The 17,641-nt window shown below is 53.9% G+C and overlaps 2 protein-coding genes and 2 non-coding genes across 4 annotated transcripts; 1 reads left to right on the forward strand and 3 right to left on the reverse strand.

Annotated features, from left to right (window-relative positions):
- The first annotated feature begins 1,138 nt into the window (after nt 1–1,138).
- Nucleotides 1,139–5,004, forward strand: LOC119095258 (sodium- and chloride-dependent taurine transporter). The gene is made up of 3 exons (XM_037218120.1): nt 1,139–1,666; nt 1,711–2,784; nt 4,999–5,004. The coding sequence occupies exons 1-3, from the start codon at nt 1,139–1,141 to the stop codon at nt 5,002–5,004; spliced, it is 1,608 nt and encodes a 535-aa protein (XP_037074015.1).
- A 3,141-nt stretch (nt 5,005–8,145) lies between these two features.
- LOC119095501 (ribosomal protein L7A) lies at nt 8,146–17,624 on the reverse strand. The gene is made up of 6 exons (XM_037218342.1): nt 17,555–17,624; nt 10,260–10,383; nt 9,810–9,959; nt 9,073–9,236; nt 8,556–8,735; nt 8,146–8,364 (listed from the first exon to the last, which is right to left on the reverse strand). Exons 1-6 carry the CDS (start codon nt 17,567–17,569, stop codon nt 8,185–8,187), a joined length of 813 nt encoding a protein of 270 aa, XP_037074237.1. The 5' UTR covers nt 17,570–17,624; the 3' UTR covers nt 8,146–8,184.
- On the reverse strand, nt 8,431–8,508 carry LOC119096115 (small nucleolar RNA SNORD36). The gene has a single exon (XR_005094013.1). It is a non-coding gene; the product is annotated as a small nucleolar RNA SNORD36 (small nucleolar RNA).
- Nucleotides 8,809–8,885, reverse strand: LOC119096114 (small nucleolar RNA SNORD36). Its single transcript, XR_005094012.1, has one exon. It is a non-coding gene; the product is annotated as a small nucleolar RNA SNORD36 (small nucleolar RNA).
- Nucleotides 17,625–17,641: the final 17 nt, after the last annotated feature.

Below are 17,641 nucleotides of genomic sequence, written 5' to 3' on the forward strand. Positions count from 1 at the left end.
AAAAAAACACATTCACACGTAAGGTTAATAATTTCCAATAATTACCAACCAAGTAAAGACATGTGAACTTTGGTGGGAAGGTTCAGAAATCGATGCTCTATTTGGATTTTGTGACAATGCGGCTACGTTTATCGCCATGCGTAGATACCTAAAGCTGCAGAAGCAGATGGCATACAAGGCACGTGAATAAAACAGACAGGCACGCCATTTTTCGAATCATATTTCGTGGTAAACAAACCTCTTCCTCAACGCCCTACGTACCTCTTCTTGAGCGTTTACCCAAGCGAAACCATACTAACAGAAACAGTGCGTGAAATACGAACAGCATAAGCATGGCAGCCTTGAGGTAAAGCTCTCATCAAAAACAATTTGTCTTAGCACACATTGTATGCGTGTTAAAGCGTTTGAGTGCTCTGCTTTCTAGCGCTTCGCCACATTTTTGCTGTAAGATCTGTGCGGGTCGTAGTGGAGACAAAAATCATAATGCAAAAAGAAACTGGAGAAAAGTCCGCTGACATGACCGGTGAAGAGGTCCATACTGTCTTTCCGAGGCTTAACAAAAAACAAGCTGCGGGCGCAAACAGTGGGGGTGATGAAACAACCGATGACCTTCTTGCTTCAAAGATATTGGTGGTAGTGAATCCAGATGTGCACCCAGAAGAGGCAGATGAGGAAGCACGAGATGTTCCGGAAATTCTCCCGACGCAAGGCTCATGGTCAGATGATGACAATGCTCAGAGCGAGGCGAGCGTGGGCAACCATGACAGAGTCAAACGCATCTGCTGCGGAAAATACTGCAGAATGCCTACTCTCAGCAATAAAATTCGAAGCACGCACGGTGAGGAACAGGAACCGAGCTCAGCCAACGCAGTTTGGCCGTCACCTCTGCATAGCGTTTGTGTGAAGCTGTTGCTCACCATGGGGAGCACTGACTACATATTTGGACCGCAGCTGGCATGGCATTACGGAGGGCTAATGTACTACGTGCCCGTAATGCTCGTGCTCTGTCTGTCATCGCTGCCCATACACATTCTTGAGTGCATTGCTGGCCAATACGCAGCCAAGAGCATGACTTCATTCCTGCCCTCAACTGGCACCGATCTTTCGCGGTCTCGGTTACGCGACACTTATCGTTACTATGTTCACCACTGTGTACATCATGCAGAATTGTGCCTGGATTGTCGTGTACACGATCTACTCGGCCCAAAACACGATACCCTGGCGCACGTGCAGCCCATCGTACAACTCGAAATACTGCTACACCCAGGCGCTTCAGAGCGAGTGCACCAGGACGTCCAACTACTCCATCTACTTTGACTTCCGGTGCAGGTCGCCCGGCCAATTCTGTGCCTACCACGGCTTCGCCAACTCCAACGGCACGCACTGCTTTAACAAGCCGCAGCGGCCTACGCCCGCTCCACGCTGGCTCATGGACCAGCAGGGGACCTACCAGACCAACGTCACCGACGACTGGCCCGTTGCTGGTCAGGCGACGCCCGTCGGTCACGTCGGCCGCCGTCTGATCTCGCAGCGTGATTTCTTCTACTACTTCGTGCGCGACAGACCGAGCAACCACACTCGCGCGGGCCTCAAGGAGCACCGGCGCGCCGTCTTCACGCGCAGCTACCTGCTCGCTTGGCTGCTCGCGTTGCTGCCCTGCTTCAGCGTCTGGCTCTCCTCGTGGGTCGCGGTGCTGCTGGTGCTGCTCAGCCCGGTCGTGGTCCTGCTCCTTCTGTGCGTGTGTTGATCTTCCCCGGCTCCTGGGCCGGCATCGCCAACTTCTTCTACGGGCGCGCGCACCTCGCCACCCTCATCGACCTCAACTGCTGGGTCGATGCCATCAGCATGACGTACTGGAGCGTCAACATAGGCGGGGGCCTGAACCCCGCGCTGAGCTCGCGCAACCGGCTGCGCCACAACGCACTGCTCAGCTCCGTCATCGTCGTGTTCTCTGATTTGGCGTTCGGCGTCCTCAACAGCATGGTGCTGTTCTCTGTGCGCGGCACTCTCGAGGTCCGCTCCGCGTTCATGTACGGGGAGCTGCTGGAGCTGGACGACGACCCGCAGGCGCTTACGTTCGTCGCCTTCACCACCGTCGTCGAGATGATGCCACACCAGCGCTTCTGGGGCGTCATTTACTTCGGCACGATGCTGGGGCAGACGGTGGGCTCGGTCGCCATGGTCGTCATCGCCCTGGGCCTGAGCCTGGTGGACGCGGTGCCGTTCTTCGGGCACTTGGCGTTCCCGCTGGCGGCGCTGACGGCCTACTCGCCAGCGCTGCTCCTCGGCGCGGTTGTCGGCCTCGGCACCTGGTTTGGCTCCGAATGGTCCTGCTTCTCGCTCTTCCAGCTGCAGTGGATCGTATGCAACATGCTGATCGCCATGGTGCTCGGTCAGAAGCTCTCGAAGCCGGCATTCCTGACCGAGACCAGGGAGCTCCTGCATCAGCCGCTCGGCCGCAACCTCGGACGCTTCTTCGTCGTCAGCTGGCTCGTCATCACGCCCTTCATCACCGTCTTCCAGATGCTGTACATGATAACGCACTTCCAGCTGCCGCCCGTGCGCCCCGGCTCGCACTGGTTGATGGCGCTGAGCTGGGTGGCGGTCTCAACGCCGCCTCTGGTGACACTCGTGACCACGGTGGTGGTGTGCCGCAGCACCAACACCTGGGCGCTGTTCGCCACCACCGACCAGTTCCGGCCGGATCCGCAAGCGCTAGTCGAGCTTCAGAGTGCCGCCACGATCGGCCTGGAGACGTACGTGGACCAGACGTCCAGCGGCAAGGTCAGAGGTCCGAGGTCAGAGTCAGCAGCTTCCCCCTCCCAGCATGAGGGTCCTCGCTCTGAGCTGCGAGGATCTTCGCTCTGAACGACGGAGGACCTGTGCTCTGAACAGCGGGGGGTCCTAACTATTAACGGCAGAGGGTGCTCGCTCTGAACGGTGGAGGGTATTCGCTCCGAACGGCAGTGGGTCCTCGCTCTGAACGGCGGGGGGGGGGGCATAGCTCTGAACGGCGGAGGACCAGTGCTCTGAACAGCGGAGGGTCCTAGCTCTGAACGGCGGAGGGTGCTCGCTCTGAATGACGGGGGTACTCGCTCTGAAAGGCGGAGGTCCTGTGCTCTGAACAGCGGAGGGTCCTAGCTCTTAACGGCAGAGGGTGCTCGCTCTGAACGCCGGGGGGTCATAACTCTGAACGGCGGAGGACCTGAGTTCTGAGCGGCGAAGGACCTGCGCCCTGAACATCGGAGGATCCTAGTTCTCAACGGCGGAGGGCTCGCGCTCTCAACGGCGGAGAGCCCGCGCTCTGAGCAGCGTGGGCCCCGACGCCGATCGGTGTGTCTGGCTGCTGAGGCGTCGCGCTTAAAATCATTGCTGACCCTCCAGTGCGAATGACGCCTCCTTCCCGTGGGGCGTGTCAAATTGTTTAATGCACATGATATGTCCCTTTGTATATGTGAGTGCACATGTGTCTTGGAAAATTCATATGACCTGTAGTTCACCATTGGCGGGGTGTAAACAACTGAATTAAACCCCGTCCTCTTTTCTTGTGTTTTGTTGCCCGGACTGGACTTCACTGAATCGGACTCAACGCTGGTATATGCACGTATGCGGCGAGATACGTGGGCCATCTAAACAGCAGGAGATTCTTTCCAACCACCAGTTCCAGCCAATATAACCTTGAGAGTAAGCGCTTCTCGTTATCAGAAATATTAACCTGCGGACGGTAAGAACTATGACCATAAATGGAAGACCTGATGTGGGGCGGGGGAGGGCTACCATTGGTTACTCTCGCAAGAGAACCTATAATCAACATCAAGGAACCGAACGAGGCCATATGTCCAGGTTCACGTGAAGGAAGGACGCTGTTGCATTTAAGTACCGCATGATTCGTAACGATTCGGGCACAAAGTGCGGATATTTGCACGACCATGAAATGACTCGCTGCCACGGCTTAAGTGTGGACAGTGACGGACGTCATAGCTATTCAATATTCCGCCTGTTGCTCTAGCTCTGGTGTCGTGTCATTGGGGCTTTACGACGCACTCAGCTGCTGAGGCTATATGGCTCCGCCTGCCTCTCACCCTGGCAGGAAAGGTGAGTACCGCTGGGAATCAAACCCCGTGCCTCTGGTTTCCCAGACGTGCAGTGGTTTACGCAGACGCGTTAACCACTACACTACCGGCACCCCTCTAGCTCTGGTCGTCACCGTCAGTTGCTTGCGCACCTGGAAGGATCTCCAGCCTTCTCCCAGCCCGCATAACAGTTACGTGATCTTCTCTGCAATCGCCGGAGCCAACAGCAATCCAAACCGCACTGTCACGGCCGTTTGCCGCGACCGTTCCACGCACCGCCCACTGCTCTGCGAGGCCGGCGGGTGCCATTTTGGCCGCGCGTCGCCCGTTTACCCGGACAGCGTTTCATCAGGAGCGCCGAGTGTCACGCGCTGTCACAACCCGCCGCCCCCGGAGAGAGTGTCACGCCCGGCGGCGCGCCGTCACGCCAGGTCACGGCGGGTCACGCCGCCCGCGGCCGCGCCTGGTGGCCGGACGGTCCGCCCGGCCGCCGGCTCAGCACGGGAGCGACCACTGCGGCCGAACGTGCGGGCACTGTCGGAGCCGCGGACTGGAGGTGCGTTGACGGTTTGAGAAGAGTGGCCGTGGCTGATTTCAGGCCGTTATGGCTTGACGCAAAATGTTTTCAATGAATGAATGTACGTGCTTTCGCCCGGAGACACGTTCGGGTTTCAGCACCGAACGAATCACGCAAGCGTCATCGAAACGAAGCCACAAACATGCCGATTGGCTGCGACTGTCGCATCGAAAGCATCTCAGCCAGCCCATGATCTCCGTACGAAGCCCAATGGCGCGTGACCTCCCAGCACGCGGCGCTTTCATTGCGCAGCCACCAGCACCGGACCAGACCTTCCCACGCCCACGGGCCTGCCGGCAGCCGCGGCTGTTCGCCAGCCGCTCTCGGCGCTCGCCGCCCGTCGGGCAGCGTTGACGGCACTTGCAGTTTCACCTGGCTCGGCGGAATCTCTCTGGGCGTGTCGGCCAGGCGGCGGTGCCGCTCGCGGGCGGCGCAGACTGCGGATGTAGACCGTGACCAGGCGCGGCAGAGGGGGGGGGGAGGGGGGGGGAGCGCCCGGAGGGCTGGGGACGGGGACGGAGAGGCGGCGGCGGTGGCGGCGGCGGCGGCGGGGGTGTTTCAGGACGGACACCGAAGCCATCGCGAGGGCTCGCAAACGCTGGCGCAGAACAAGTTTATGAGCAGGTAAGGTGTACCTGCCCATTTGTGCCGCGGCAGCTTTTGCATAGGGACAACTGGGATGTCGTAATAGAAAAATGCATCCCGACACACTGCACAGCCGGGGCTAGCGTTGAACTAGACCCTAGAGATTCCTTGTCGTCACTGTGAGGGTAGATAACAGGGAGGCTGGATATGCACAGGGAACTAGTTACGCATCTGCTGATATCCAACATTTTCACTAGCTGTTCTGAAAGGTCAACGATTCCAACACGCATCAATCCTGGCGACATTAGAGACAGCGCGCTCTTTCCAAATGTCAATGCCCTCACACTGGCCGGTTAAAGGACTAGGGTCGCACACCCCCGCCAGCACGGCTGATCAGCCTCACAAGCTGAGCAAGGTTGCGTCTGCCGTAGGGATCGTTTGATGGTGTCTTGCCATTGGACAGCCCGCACGAGGACATTGCATGGCACTGCTGTCTACTGTCGGCTTAATTACGCAGAAGCTGACCAACGACAGCGACACGCACACCACGACCCCGCGTATGCTGCGTCAACATACTCCACAGCAGAGCGGGCCCGTGGCGATATTTCTGAATGAACACTGAACCCTGCGATCCTGGACGTTTTGATGGTTCCTCTTTCTGACGGTTCCACGATGGCCACGGCGGGTGCGTCTGGACACACGGGTGGCGCGTGCACCACTGCCGCTGAGACCCCAACAGGTGGAGGCGCAGACACCGGCGCCGCGCCTCATGCTCCACATAAAGGCGGCCAGATAATGACGATGGGAATCTCCCCTCTTTGAGCATTCATCGTTAGAACGCGGCGTAATGTTTTCGTTGGCGGTCGGCGCATTGCAAAACCGACTGACATTGAACGATACCTCTGGCGCACGGACTGGCGGAAATAATGGGATTGGCGGGGACGCCCAGTTGCCAGTCACGCTTGACAGTGATGGCATATTCATGGAAACAATGACATGTTGAGAATGAAAATATCCCATCACAAAGCGGCCAATACATTCGCCAGCGGTATTCGTTGGTGCCCTAGTACTACGAGGCTGCAAGTCAGTCATGCGACGCATGTCGGCCCACCACTGAGCCTTGTTAGAGACCGCGCAGCGGCGACAAGGCGCAAAGCTGGCAGGTAGAGCCCTGGACACATACCGGGAGACTTAATACTAGCACAGGGCGTCAGGCTGGCGTTGAGTGTAGAGCGTCATGATAGAGGCACAATGCAACACGAGGGGAGACACCGGCAGGGCTCAGACGACTCCACGCAATCGAGCCAGTCCAACCAAAGCCGAGATCTCTCCAAAGCCAGGCGCCGGGTCAACACCAGTCACATCATACTCTCGTTATGCCCGGCCGGCCGCCCACGATCGCTTCCGATAACTCATCGAGCGAAGGGTCAGCCAACTGACCACCCTCAGATTGCACCTGCCAACCCGTCAATTCACGGGGCCGCATCTCTGTGGTCGGCACGTCCCGAACCGATCATTTCGGTTCGTGATCTCCCCTACGCTAACGATCTCGTACAATGTGGTGATGATGATCATGTTGTTGTTGTTCTTCATTGGAGTTTTCAGGCGCGTCGACTGCAGTGGTCATTTTGCGCCCATAACTATGCTGTTACTTAATTAGTACGGTGTGAAAATGACTTCAAAATCAATATCCTTTAAAAACGAAAAGAGCTGTTTGGGATCAAGAAAGGAGGAACTGTCACCAAGCACATCGTTAATCGTCAGGGTCGAAGCCTGTGAACCAAAGTGACGTCGTCGTCCTTCGATGAGGCACGGACATGATATAATGACATGATGGACGGTGAGGACGGCACCACGCCGCTGGCATAAGGGTCTGTAGGCTCCGATGATGATCATGTAGTAACGTGATCTCTACCACGCTAACCACCTCCAAACAGCAGGGAAGACCAATAGCCGGCACGACCACATATAATGTGCGATACCTCATGCCAGAACACGCATCACCCAAATGTCACTGCGCCAGAAGCTCAGCACGCGCCAGCACGCCTCCGACTTACCTGTCGGCCGGTCCAACGCTCACGAGAACCCCCGTCCACCAATCGATCACGAGCGCTAATCCACCCGCGTCGTGCGACTCAACACGTTTCCATGACTACCGGCCGCCGGTCCACCGCACCCCAACCCGTCGGCGGCACTCCACGGTCTGACACCACCGGCGCGCTGCCCCCAAGTCAAGCCGACGGCGACGCTAGCGCCGCAAGAGCGCAGCGGCCGCGGGCGACAACAGCAGCTCGCGTGGGGCCACTGATACCCGGCTCCCGCGCAGCTTGTCAGGGCAAAACTACCGATGAGTTTCACCAGCACGCAATCGATGCTGCATTTCGCGATGCTTTGCGGTGCCCGGGCACGCATACGGCCAAACAAGACTTGTCGCAGCCGCTGAGCTGCGCCTGCATTTGCACGCACCGGCACCCCGCGGTGAAACACTGCACTCGGGCTTCCCGTTCGGACACCGTGTGCACTTCACGCAGCATGACTGTCAGGTGTGGTACTAAGGCGCCCGTACCACGCCACCCAGTTCCGTCAGGCAAGGCCGTCAATAAATCTAAGCACCAAATATGCCACCGATGCTTCCCATACCTCTGTCAGTTTCCCCACCTTCGCAACATTAGCCATGCCCGCTCGGTCGGTTTCTCCTACTGGTCAATCCCACTACATTAGTTTCCCCGTTCAGCCAGTTTCGCAACATTAGTTTCTGTTCACTTCCTGTCTTGTGGTCATGAGACCCACCCCAGAGCTCCGCTCAAACGACCGGCACCTTCAGGGATCTGCTTGGACCAGACCGGTCAGACGCCTATCTGATCCGCCGCTCCGTCCATCACAGCTCCACCTCCCAAAGCAAACAGCTCATTCCAACAATAATCCGTGTATTGGTCGGTAGCCTCTCGCCTAAACCTTGCTCTGAAGCTCAGCCGCCTTGGCCTTCTCCAGCTTAGCCAGCTTGGCGCGAGACTTGGGTCCGAGCAAGCTGCCACCCCAGTGACGCCGGATCTCGTCGTAGCGGTCGTTGTAGTTGGTCTTGACCGCCTCCACCAGCTTGCTGAGCGAGTTGCGGTCGGACGACTCCACCTGGTGGCCAAGACAAGAGGTTATAACTCGCCCATACGCCGACAGGAAAGAGCGACAGCAGACACGCGTACTCAGTGTTAAAAAGCTCGATTGTGTGGTTCCCCACGGTATTGTCGGGTGAAGAAATTCATCCCATCATGGTCATCGGCCGGCCCGCTGACACCACCCCTCCCACGTCCTCTGCGCCTCACCTGCGCCAGGCAGAGGGCGGCGCACGTCTTGCGGCGCACCACCTGGCCGAGCCGGGCCTTGCCCTTGACAATGCAGTAGGGCACGCCCATCTTGCGGCACAGCGCCGGCAGGAAGAGCACGATCTCCAGCGGGTCCACGTCGTGCGCGATCACCACCAGCTGCGCCTTCTTCTGCTCCACCTGGCGGCGGCCGAGCACGCCGTCGTAAGCACCGGGAGCGGACGGAGCGCACGCGCACAGCAGCTGGTCATAGTGTGCTCAGTGTTAAAAAGCTCGTTATTTTGTTCCCCACGAGGTCGTCGGGTGAAGAAATTCATCCCATCATAGCCAGACAAAACGCACGGCGACGCCGCAGCGATTAAGCACGGGCATCACGGAGGGATCAAACAACGCCGCCAACTTCGAAATGCAATGCCCAGCGTGGACTCCAACCTCAGCCCGAGCCCGGCCCGTAACCCCGGCGACGTTGTCCGACCCCATCCTCGCACCCGCCGACACAGCGGCCGGGACTGCTCACCAGTGACGTGACAGTGCACACTCCCTGCCGCACCACTGCCGGCCGCTTGGTCGGCTCGTCCTCCTTGCCCTCGGCGCGCGCCTTGGCACGCTCGCGCAGCCGCTCTTTCTTAGACTGGCGCGACTCAGGCCGGTACTTGTCCAGCAGCTTGAACAGCTGGGTGGCTATGGGGTTGGGGGTGCGGTTAAAGCAGGTAGTGAGGCATGTCGACCAGTAGATGGCACCAGGTGTTGTCAGAGATCCTTGTGGAATAGCTTAGTCATTTGACTCCTGGAGCTTTGCAAGTGTCATCACCTAACATTTAGCCTCTCAACATGAACTAGCACATCCATGCAAAAACTGAGAATGAAGAGCACTTTACCTGGCTGCTTTGCACAAATTTGCACATCACTGCCCATGTTTGAGCTTAGTGCACCAGTGCACATCATGACCCACACTGGGGCTTAGTGCACCACCAGCACATCATTACCCCGCATTTGGGCCTAGTGCACACCTCATTGCCCCGAACACATCATTGGCTCCCATCGGAGCCTAGTGCAGCGCGTCGCACGCGGGCAGATCTGGCGCCACCCGTGGAGCCGAGCCGCCAGGACGGTGCCGGGCCGGCCGCACGGCGCCCGTCAGACCCCCGCAACCCCGGCTGGGGGCACGGAGGCCGGGTCGCGGCCGGCCGGCGGTCCTCCGGCGCTCCGTGCATATCATCGCACGCCCGGGCGCGCGGGCGGCCTAATGCACACCTGTCTGCTTGTCCAGTGTCTGCTTGAACTGGTTGATGGGCGGTGGCACGCGCAGCCGCTGCTGCAGCACAGCCTTCTGGCGCTGCAGGCGCACGTAGCGCGGCCAGCGCACGAAGTGGGTGAGGTCGCGGCGCGGCTGGATGTCGCCACCTGGTGGGCAGCAGGGCACGGCATCAGACACGGCACCAAGCGGCGGGCACGCGGTGTCGGACGAGCAGCGTCAGAAACGGAATGTGTTCAACACTTGTGGTTCAGGTGAACTATGCATGACATCATGTATGGTTTGCATTGCATATAATGCCTGCTTTCAATGGCATGCTATTTAGCATGGCACTGCCTCACTAGTGACTTGCCTTAAAGCAGTGATAATTCTCATCATAGACCCAGAGAATGATTGAACAAAAACTGTACTGAAATCAGTTTGGTACCTTAAAACATAAATCAACCCACCAATGCGGAAGTTACGAGGCCTCTTCTCGAACAGGGGGTTGACGGCCTTCTTGGCCTCAACCTTCTTGGTGGACAGAGGATTGGCTGCCACCTTCTTGCCCTTCTTGGCAAGACTTCCCTTCTTCTGAAAAGATACAAACAAGGTCCAGATCAGAGCCCAATAAATGGGGAGCACACATGCTACTGTGCCACCAGGAACCTGCACACCATGTGTGGATCAGTGCGCCAAAGGCACAACACCAGAGACCTCGCACCTGTAAGCCAAGACGCGGCCCCATGCCTGATGGTTGTTGATGCAGCTTGTCCATGTCACACCCTCAACACCTGTCACATGACTGGCTCAGTTTCAGGCCACTGACACACAAATGTGATGCCCGAGTGGCTGTCCCCTGGGGTGGTCACCTAAGGCATCCCCTAGATGGCTCCCTCCAAGGTCCCTGCATCACTGCCTGCAGATCTAATGGGGTGTGGCAAGACTGGTAAGATTGGAGGGCTGGAAACAAAGGTTGCTAATCCCTGCTCTGACTCACGAGTCCTTGCAGGTGGCATATTTAGACCATGTTGACCAAATATAAATAATCCAACAACTTTTTATCTCAGATAATCATCCACATTCTCCATTGACTTTGACTGGTCCAAAAATTATCTCCCAGATGTCTCCATGTGCAGCTTGAGGTTAATAGCTATGCAAAGCAATGATGCATTTTGTCTTGACCTGGGGCAATTTGCCATGTTAGTAGCACCAAATACCATTCCAGAAAATTGTTAAACACTGGCCAATTATCTATGATCTGCTGGAAAAACACACCCAGTCTATTTCGTACCCACTGAGAGGAAGGATAGCTCTACATGGTGCACAGTGACTGCAAGTTTGCTGTTTGTGTTGAGCATATAAATAATTAATATCACAAAGCAAGAAATACAGACTATGCTCGACCAGATAACCTAAGCTGAACCAACCATCCTAACCTTTTACCACCGCAACAGAGCCTTTGCACAATACTCTGCTGACTCACCGCTTATCTAACTCATTTACCCACCATCAACCAGCAGTCTTCTGATTACATGCTGGCATACCACCAGTGCTGCCACTAGTATGCCATTTTTTATTTCACAGTTTGATGACACATGCTATATTCAGATACCAATTTGCATATTGGGTCTAAATATGGGCCTGAGTTCTTATTCAGCTTCCTATTCTGATAGGTAGTGCTGGCCTTAATTAATGACAGCCTCAGACACAACACCTTCCTGCAAAATATCTTGAAATAATCATCACAATACCTGAATTTCTTGAAATCCTCCAATGTGAAATGACAATCTCTAGCTCTCTGGAGTACTCACATATTTGCTGCAAACAATTTAACTTTGAAGGCAATGATGCACACAAGCCTTTTTATGCTCAATTACACCTACTACCTTTGAAAAGACGGTAATTTTTTACTTGGGTACCTGTATGGCCGACGGAGGGAAGAGCTACGGTAGCTGCAGGGTTTCGAGTATTGTCGTGCGGGGCAAAAGCTGTGAGGCATCAGCTAACATTGTGACGTCACTGAAAATGGTTTTGCATCGATCGGGATCGGGGTTCTTTCGGGCCGACTGAAGGCCATAAGGCTTTTGCTTGTGATATGATGTCACTGGTATTCGGCTGGGTATGTGACGTCACTGGTCGTGAGTATGTAAGGCTCTTTTGGGTCCACTGAATGCCGTAATGCATCAGCTGGCCATGTGTCGTCACTGGTATTCGATTGAACATCAGGCGCGGCCGGCCTCGTTCCATCTTTACTTTTCGTACCTGTCTGCTGCAAGCATTTGCGTGCCGCATAAAGGTTTGACCGAATTACCCCAATGTGTGACATCCCTAATCATCACTTCATACGAGTGCACTTAGGCCCCACGACCACGGTGTGTCGTGGTCCGCGAAGTATCACCGGATAGCGTGACGTCACTGGTATTCGAATAAATACTGGGCGCAACAGGCCGTGCTTCATTTTTACCTTTGTACTTGTCTACTGCAAGCATTGGCGTGCTGGATGAAAGCTGCCGAACCACCCGAGTGTGTGACATCACTGGCCATGAGTTCCAACGGTGCTTTTCGGCCAACTGAAGACCACAAGGTGTCAGCTAGCGACGTCACTGCTGTACGACTGTAAGACGTCAATGGCCGTGGGTTTCCACGGGCCCTATAGGACCGACGAAATGCCGTTAGGCATCAGCTGGCGACAATGACGTCACTGGTATTTGGCTGAACATCAGGCAACAGGTCATGCTCCATTTATACCTTTCGTACATGTCTGCTGCAAGTATTGGCGGATTTTTTTGTGCGGCCAACTAAAGACCATAAAGCATCAGCTAACGATGTGGCGTCGCTGGCACTCGACTGTGCGTGTCGCTGGTCATGAGGTTTTACGGCCTCTTTTGGGCCGACGAAAGGTCATACGGCAATGACTGAAGATGTGACGTCACTGGTATTCGAATGAACTTCGGGCGCGACAGACCATGTTCCACCTTTATCTTTGGTACCTGTCCATTGCAAGCATTGCCGTGGAAGGCTCTGCCAAATTACCTGAGTGTGTACGTCACTGACCATTAATTTGCACACTTTTGAGCCTACTATAGGCCACAAGGCATCAGCTGACGATATGATGTCACTGGGTTTCGACTAGACATCATGCGCAACAGGCCATGCTCCATCTAAGCCATGTTTCGTCTGTACCTTTCGCACCTATCTACTGCAAGTATTCGCGCGACACAGGGGCTCTGCCGAATTACCTGAGCGTGTGGTGTAACTAGTTATGAGTTAACGCGGGTTTACTCTGGCTGAATGAAGGACATCAAGCATCAGCTGACGATATGACGTCACTGGTATTCGACTAAACTCCAGGCGCGACAGGCCATGTTCCATCTTAACCTTTCGTACCTGTCTCTTGGAAGTATGGGCGTGCTGAATGAGGGCTCTGTCGAGTCTCCTGAGTAAGTAACGTCACTGGTCAAGAGCTTTTTACGGGACCTTTTGTACCCCCAAACGGTATAATGCATCAGCTGATGATATGACGTCACTGGTGTCCGACTTAACATCAGGCGCGACAGGCCATGTTCTATCTTTACCTTTCGTACCCGTCTATTACAAGTATTGACGTGCTGAATGAAGGCTCTGTCGAGTCTCCTGGGTGTGTAACGTTACTGGTCATGAGTTTTTTCTGGCTCCTTGGAACCCTCTATAGGGAAAAATGCATCAGTTGACGACATGATGTCAGTGGTGTTCGACTTAACATGAGGCGTAACAGGTCATGTTCCATCTTTGCCTTTCGTACCTGTAAAGTATTGGTGCGTTAAATGATGGCTCTGCCGAGTCACCTGAGTGTGCGACGTCACTGGTCATGAATTTTTACCAACTATTTTTGAATGAGCGAAAGCCATAAGGCATCAGCTAACGAAATGACGTCACTGGTAATCCACTGAGTGTATGACGTCACTGGTCATGAGCTTTTACGGGCCTTTTTTGGCCGAGTTCAGGTCATTAGGCATCAGACAACGTTATGGCGTCACTTGTTTTCGAATTAACATCAGTTGCAATAAGCCATGTTTCATCTTTACCTTTCGCACCTGCCTACTGCAAGTATTCGTGCGCTACAAAAAGGCTCTGTCGATTCGCATGAGCGTGTGGTGTAACTGGCCATGAGTTTGTGCAGGTTTACTCGGGCTGACTGACGGACATCAAGCATCAGCTGACGATATGACGTCACTGGTAATCGACTAAACTCCAGACGAATCATCTGAGTGGGTGACGTCGCTGGTCATGACTTCATACGGATTCACTTGGGCCGCCCAAGGCCACAAAGCAACACCTCCCGTGAAGCATCACAGGATGATATGTCGTCACTGTTATTCGACTTAACATCAGGTCCAACATGCCACGTACTTTCTTTACCTTTTGTACTTGTTTATTAAAGGTATTGACGTGCTGAATGAAGGCTCCGTCGAATCTCCTGAGTGTGTGACGTCACTGGTCACGAGTTTTTACGGGCTCCTTTGAACCCATTTTAGGTTATAATGCATCAGCTGACGACATGACGTTACTGGTGCTCGACTAAACATCAGGCGCAACAGGTCATGCTCCATATTTGCCTTTCGTACCTGGCTGCTGCAAATATTCGCGTGCTATATGAAGGCTCCGCCGAATCACCTGAGTATGTGACGTCACTGATCATCAGTTGGTAGGAGGTCACTTGGCCACCTACGGCTACGGAGTTCCGCAGCAGAGGTGGGAGATGCACCATAGTTAAGCACACTAATTTTATTGTGCGCACCATTAAGTAAAAACTTCAAACGCAACGGGCTGTTTCAACGACTAAAATTTTGAACAAACGTAAACACAAAACAAAGGTGATCCCAGCCCACAAACCGACGTATATGCAAAGCTATTCCGCCCGGCATCACAGGATGCGCCCCCTGAGCAGCTACGGTCCGGAATGCCCTGATGGCTAAATAATAATCAAGGGCGCCGCCTAGCGGCCATAAGTCTGGGCCACAGCCCGAATATCAGTGACGTCATATGGTCAGGTGATGCTTGATGTCCTTCAGTCAGCCCGAGTAAGCCCGCGTAAACTCATGACCAGTTACACCACATGCTCAGGTGATTCGGCAGAGCCTTTATGTAGCGCGCGAATACTTGCAGTATAGAGGTGCGAAAGGCAAAGATGGAACATGGCCTGTTGCGCCTGAGATTAAGTCAAATACCAGTGATGTCATATCGTCAACTGATGTCTTGTACCCTATAGGTACAAAAAAGCAGCCCGTAAAGAACTCATGACCAGTGACGTTACACACTCAGGAGATTTCACAGAGCTTTCCTTAAGCGTGTCAATGCTTACAATAGACAGGTACGAAAGGTAAAGACGAACATGGCCTGTCGCACCTGGTGTTAAGTTGAATACCAGTGACGTCACATCGCCAGATGATGCTTGATGTCCTTTAGTCAGCCCGAGTAAACCCGCGTAAACTCATAACCAGTCACACCACACGCTCAGGTGATTGGGCAGAGCTTTTACGTGGCGCGCGAATACTTGCAGTAGATAGGTGCGGAAGGTAAAGATGAAACATGACATGTTGTATCTGATGCTTAATTGAATACCAGTGACGTCATATCGTTACCTGATGCCTAATGGCCTTAAGTCGGCCCAAAAAGGCGCGGGAAAACTCATGACCAATGGCGTCACACACTTAGTGGATTACCAGTGACGACATATCGTTAGATGATGCCTAATGGCTTTCACTCGGCCAACAATAGCCTGTAAAAACTCATGATGACGCACTCAGGTGATTCGGCAGAGCCATCATTAGGCTCGCCAATACTTTAACAGGTGCGAAACGCAAAGATGGAACATGACATGTTGTGCCTGATGTTAAGTCGAACACCAGTGACATCATATCGTCAACTGAAGCATTATACCATATAGGGGGTTGAAAAGAGCCCGTAAGAACTCTTAACCAATGATGTGGTATAACACGCGAATGCTTGCAGTAGACAGGTACGAAAGGTAAAGATGGAACATGGCCTGTTGCGCCTGATGTTGAGTCGAATACCAGTGACGTCATATCATCCCGCGATGCTTTACAGGATATGATGCTTTGTTGCATTGGGCTGCCCAAGTGAACCTGTATAAACTCATGACCAGTGACGTCACGCACTCAGATGGTTCAGCATCACCTTGATATAGCACGCGAATGCTTGCAGTAAACAGGTACGAAAGGCAAAGATAGAGCATGGCCTGTTGCGCATGACACCTAGACGAAAACCGGTGACGTCACATGGTCAGCTGATGTGGTATGGCTTACAGTGGGTTCAAAACAGTCTATACAAATTAATGGTTAGTGACGTTACACACTCAGGTAATTCGGCAGACCCTTCCTTCAGCATTCAAATACTTGCAATGGACAGGTACCAAAGGTAAAGATGGAGCATGGCCATGGCCGCCTGAATTGTATTCGGATACCAGTGACGGCACATCTTCAGTTAATGTCGTATGACCTTTCGTCGGCCCAAAGAGGCCGTTAAAATCTGATCACAAGCGACATCACACACAGTCGAATGCCAGTGACGTCACATCATTAGGTTATGCTTTACGGCCCTCGGTTGGCCCCCAAAGATCCATAAAAATGCATGACCAGTGACGTCACACACTCACGTGATTTGGTAGCTTTTATTCATCACGCCAGTGCTTGCAGTAGACAGGTACGAAGCTAAAAATGAACCTTGACCTGTTGCGACCAATATTAGTCGAATATCACTGACGTCACGATACCCAGTGATATTCACGGAACATGATACACCGCAGCTGTGGGGCCTAAGTGCACTCGTATCAAGTGATGATTGGTGACGTCACACATTCAGGTGATTCGGTCAAGCTTTTATTCGGCACGCAAATGCTTGCAGCAGACAGGTACGAAAGGTAAAGATGGAATAAGGCCCGTTGCGCCTGATGTTTCATTGAATACCAGCGACGACATATCGTCAGGTGATGCTTTACGGCATTCATTGCACCCAAAAGAGCCCTAAAGCCTCACCACCAGTGACGTCACATATCCAGTCGAATACCAGTGACATCATATCGCCAGCAAATGCCTTGTAGCCTTCAGTCGGCCCAAAAGAACCCCGATCGATGCAAACCCATTTTCAGTGACGTCACTACGTCGGCTGATACCTAACAGCATTTCTCCATCATGGCAGTACAGAAACCCTGCAGCCAGCGTAGCTCTCTCCCCACCGTCGGCAATACAGGTACCCAAGTAAAAAAAAGCCGAAAAGACTATCCAAGAAGGCTAACCTTTTATATGATGCCCACCAGTCAGTTAACCAATGTACCTACACTACTTTATTAACTTTAATATATTGGAACCTGTTCCATACCTTGATATATCAGCGCTGATGTTGCGCCCAATACAATCACGGCGTTTTGCTGCATATGCAACACATGATACCGTGAAACCAAACCCTGCCCCTGCAGGACGGAATCAGGTTATGAAGGGCATCCATCACTACTCTTTTTAACAGTGTGGATGTTATACAGAAAATCGAGCAGTGCTACCACTATTGAACAACCCCACCTCAAGTGCACCCTAGCCAAAGGACTCGCGTACGCGGAAACATCGACGCTAACACGACATAGTCCGCCCGAATGGTACGGCTGTCCTAGCTGTCAACACACACCTGGCGGTGAAACAACAACGCAGTACGACAATTAACGCTCCCGCCATGTTATTGTCAGTCCTTTCGACTACCAGCATTCGCTCACCTTCTTTCCAACCATATTGAATCGCGGAGATTTGCCCGGATGACCCAACGCCGCCCGGCGATAACGGAAAAGGAAGTGGACCCGAAG

This window comes from Pollicipes pollicipes, unplaced genomic scaffold (assembly GCF_011947565.3).
Source record: "Pollicipes pollicipes isolate AB1234 unplaced genomic scaffold, Ppol_2.1 Scaffold_4219;HRSCAF=4965_pilon_pilon_pilon, whole genome shotgun sequence".
NCBI lineage: Eukaryota > Metazoa > Arthropoda > Thecostraca > Pollicipedomorpha > Pollicipedidae > Pollicipes > Pollicipes pollicipes.